Source organism: Empidonax traillii, unplaced genomic scaffold, assembly GCF_003031625.1.
Source record: "Empidonax traillii isolate 1590-97213 ecotype Southwest subspecies unplaced genomic scaffold, ASM303162v1 scaffold2817:size35659, whole genome shotgun sequence".
NCBI classification, from domain to species: Eukaryota; Metazoa; Chordata; class Aves; order Passeriformes; family Tyrannidae; genus Empidonax; species Empidonax traillii.
In genome coordinates this window covers 21,797-25,321 of record NW_020958010.1, presented here as the reverse complement: position 1 = coordinate 25,321, position 3,525 = coordinate 21,797, and the positions used below count along the sequence as shown (strand labels likewise).

General features: G+C 58.5%; 1 protein-coding gene across 1 annotated transcript in view; it reads left to right on the top strand.

The window, feature by feature from the left end:
- The first annotated feature begins 1,387 nt into the window (after nt 1-1,387).
- The window catches only part of SLAMF7 (SLAM family member 7), a 5,125-nt gene continuing 2,987 nt past the window's right edge, over nt 1,388-3,525 (top strand). Inside the window, exons 1-3 of the mRNA XM_027910162.1 lie at nt 1,388-1,442; nt 2,860-3,153; nt 3,234-3,508. Of these exons, the coding sequence (XP_027765963.1) occupies nt 1,388-1,442; nt 2,860-3,153; nt 3,234-3,508 (624 nt within the window). The remainder of the gene's footprint in view (nt 1,443-2,859; nt 3,154-3,233; nt 3,509-3,525) is intronic.

Genomic DNA, 3,525 nt, shown 5'->3' with positions numbered 1-3,525 from the left:
TCACTGGTGGCTGGAGGGGCGGAGGGAACCCTGAGCTTCCTCCTGCTGTCACCGTCACCGCGGCCTCGGGTGGCGACACTCGGAAAGCAACACCGTGGGGGGGACAATCCCACCCCCACAAAGGAAACCTGAGCTGGAAAACTCCCAGTTCCAGGCAAAGACAAGCTGGGAGAAAGGGCATCGTTGTGGCTGTGCGTGACAAGTGTCCCAAATCCTCTGTGGGCACCAGCCTGAAGAGATGGGACAACCCATTGTCCCTGGTTGTTCCAAGCCCCGTCCAACCTGGCCTTGGACACTTCCAGGGATCCAGGAGCAGCCACAGCGTCCCTTCTCCAGGTTGAACTCTCTCAGCCTGTCCCATGGGGGAGCTGCTCTAGTCCCCTCCAACCCCCCCAGACAGGAGAGCTGACTGAGAACTGGAAGGGAAAGCAGCGCTTCCCTAATTCTTGTTATTCTGGGATGTCACGTGATTATCGAAATCCGAGCAAGGGAGAAGTGCACTGGAGAGGTCAGGCATTAAAATAGCCCTGGGTCCTGTCCCCCAGTGAGGATATGGGGCCTGATGGCACCTCCCAGGGACTGGCATCGTGGATGAATTCCACTGAATTAAACTCAGCTCCCCTCTGCTCCCCCAGCCTGGAGGAATAATTGAATCATGGAATGGTTTGATTCAGAAGGGATATAAAATTCACCTCGTTCCACCCCCCTGCCGTGGGCAGGGACACCTCCCACTAGCCCAGGTTGCTGCAACCTGGCCTTGGACACTTCCAGGGATGGGGCAGCCACGGCTTTTTTGGGCAACCTGTGCCAGGGCCTGCCCACCCTCACAGGGGAGAATTCCTTCCCAATATCCCACCTAAACCTCTTAGCACTAGGAAGCCATTCCCCCCTTGTCCTGTCACTCCAGGCCATCTCCCCCTGTTTCTTGTAGCTCCTTCAGGTCCTGGAAGGCCACAATTGAATCATCCCAGATGAACAATCCCAACTCTCCCAGCCTTTTCTCGTCGGAGAGCTGCTCCATCCCTCTCATCATCTGGAGTGGTTCCATCAGCTCCATGTCCATCCTGTGCTGTGTCCCCTCTTCGAACTGGTCATCCCAAAAGGTCTGGGACACTCATCACAAACACAGTGCCATGATGATACTCTTTCTCCCATCTTCCACCCTCGTTTTTGCCTGAAAACGGGAATTTATGAGCCAAATCTTTCCATTATGGAGGACATTTCCCCCATCCGGGTATCACAGAAACCTGACAGAGTCACGGGGCTGATGACAGCTCTCTCCACCCATCTGCAGCCGCTGAAAACCCTGTGGGTGCTCACAAGCTCCCTCTCTTTCCAGTCGCCGTCACGACCCGCTGCAGATGGTGGGTGCAGCCAGCGCTCCGCCATGGACGCCTTTAGGTTCCTCTTGCTCGCCTCCCTCGTCCTCCTCCACCGGGCAAGTAAGTGCAGGGATGCTCTTTTTGCCTTGGAAGCAGGAGGGAAGGAGCCCAGGGGGATGCCCAGGAGAGTGGGGATGTGAGGGAACAAGGATGGAGTTTGTGCCAGCGTTGGCGCCGGGCAAACCAAGGGGGGGGAAAAGTGCCTCGGGTTCTGGCTCGTGTCAGCTCTCAGCTCCGGCCCAGCCTCCACCCAGCTGCTGCCAGATGTGCACAGTCCACCCTGCTCTGCCTTCAGGTTCTGCTCCCCTACACGTTGCCTTTTTTGGTGCTCCCCAATAAAAATTATTTTGTGGTGCTTCTACTTCTCTTCGGCCGAGGGCAAACGGTGCCCCGGCCCCTTCCCGCAGCCTCCGGCGTCTTTATTATCAGCTGGCCCACAGATTTCCTGCGGATTTATCATCCCCACCAGCCTTTTCCTTCCCCAGGGTTGGTTGTCCATGTCCCAAAGGGTCAGGCTGAGGGAACCAGAACTGCTGAGCCCCGGTAGGGAGGGACGTGACAACCTCGGGGTCTGGTGGGACAGCTGAGCCAGGCTCAGTTCCCCTTTCCATTCCCAGCCCAGACTGGGAAGTGCTGAGTTTTTAGGTGGGAAACAGGCAAAATCATGAAGGAAATTACTTGCTCCTTGAGTTCACCCTCCATGGTGGGTGGTGTGGTCGGAGGCTGCAGGGAAGGGATGGATCCAGAGGGACCTTATCCTGGGCTGCACTGTGGCCAGCAGGTCATGGGAGAGGATTCTCCTCCTCTGCTCTGCCCTGGTGAGATCCCACCTGGAACAGTGTCCAGCTCTGAGACATAGGATGTGGAACTGTTGGAGAAAGTACAGAGGGGACCATGAAGTTGGGGCTGGAGCATCTCCCACGTGGAGACGGGCTGGGACAGCTGGGAATGGTCAGGCTGGAGAAGAGCATCTGGATCCCTGGGAGTGTCCAAGGCCAGGTTGGACAGGGCTTGGAGCAACCTGGTTTAGTGAAAGACGTCCCTGCCCATGGCAGGAGGGTGGAACAAGACGGTCTTCAAGGTCCCTTCCAACCCAACCCATTCCATGATTCCAGGCTTCTCTTCCAAGGGAAAGGGAGGAGCAGCTGCTCAGCTGGCTGACGTGTGGCTCCTCGCCTGCTTGTGTTGGTGAGCTCAGCCTGTGGTGGTCGAAATGAATCTGCCTGACCTTTCCAAGCCATTGCAAACTCCCTCTTGTACTTTCCAGCCCCGGGCTTTGACCTCCTGCACACCCTTTGCATGTGGGTGTTGAGGGGCTCGGTTTGGCCTCACGCTGTGCGACGGTGGTGGGGGTGAAGCTCCTCTATCGGCCCAAGACCCTTCCCTGAGCTCTTTTGCCTTCTCCTCAAGCATCCCCCCACCCCTGCTGTGCCCCTTCCCCCGGGCACAGCATCTTCAGCCCATCTTCTCTCCACAGTTGGAGATGACTCTGAGACAGAGGTGATTGGAGCCGTGGGTGGGTCCGTCACCTTCTACATCCACGACCTGGCTGGAGGTACAGCCTTCTGGAACTTTGGAAATGCACCCATAGTGAGCGTGGAATTTGGTGAACCTCCTGTAGCCCTGTTTTCAGACAAAATATACAAGACACGCTGCATCATCTCGGAGCAGGGCAGGGCCCTCACCATCTCCCAGCTCAGGTTGGAGGATGCTGGGATCTACTCAGCACAGAATCTGCAGGCAAAATCCACCTTCACCCTCCACGTGTACAGTAGGTGCCATTTAGCCTTGCCTTTGGGGTTGTTTCCCGATGTCCCAAGCGTTTGCTGACAGCCCCTGCCCTGCCCCCAGGCGAGCTGGCAGAGCCCAGGGTGAGCTGCGAGGCCCAGAACTGCTCGGCCGGTGGTTGCCGCTACGGCCTGCGCTGCGCCCTGCCCGGGGCCGGGGCCCATTCCCCCGGGCTGGGGAACGTGTCCTACGGCTGGAGCGTGGGGGAGCAGCCCCGGGGAGAGGGGCCCACGCTGCTGGTGGAGGAGTCAGCCCCGCAGGAGCCGGTGCCGCTGACGTGCTGGGCACGAAACCCCGTCAGCAGCCGCAACGTCACCGTCCGGCCCGCCCAGCTGTGCGCAGGTAAGAGCCCCCC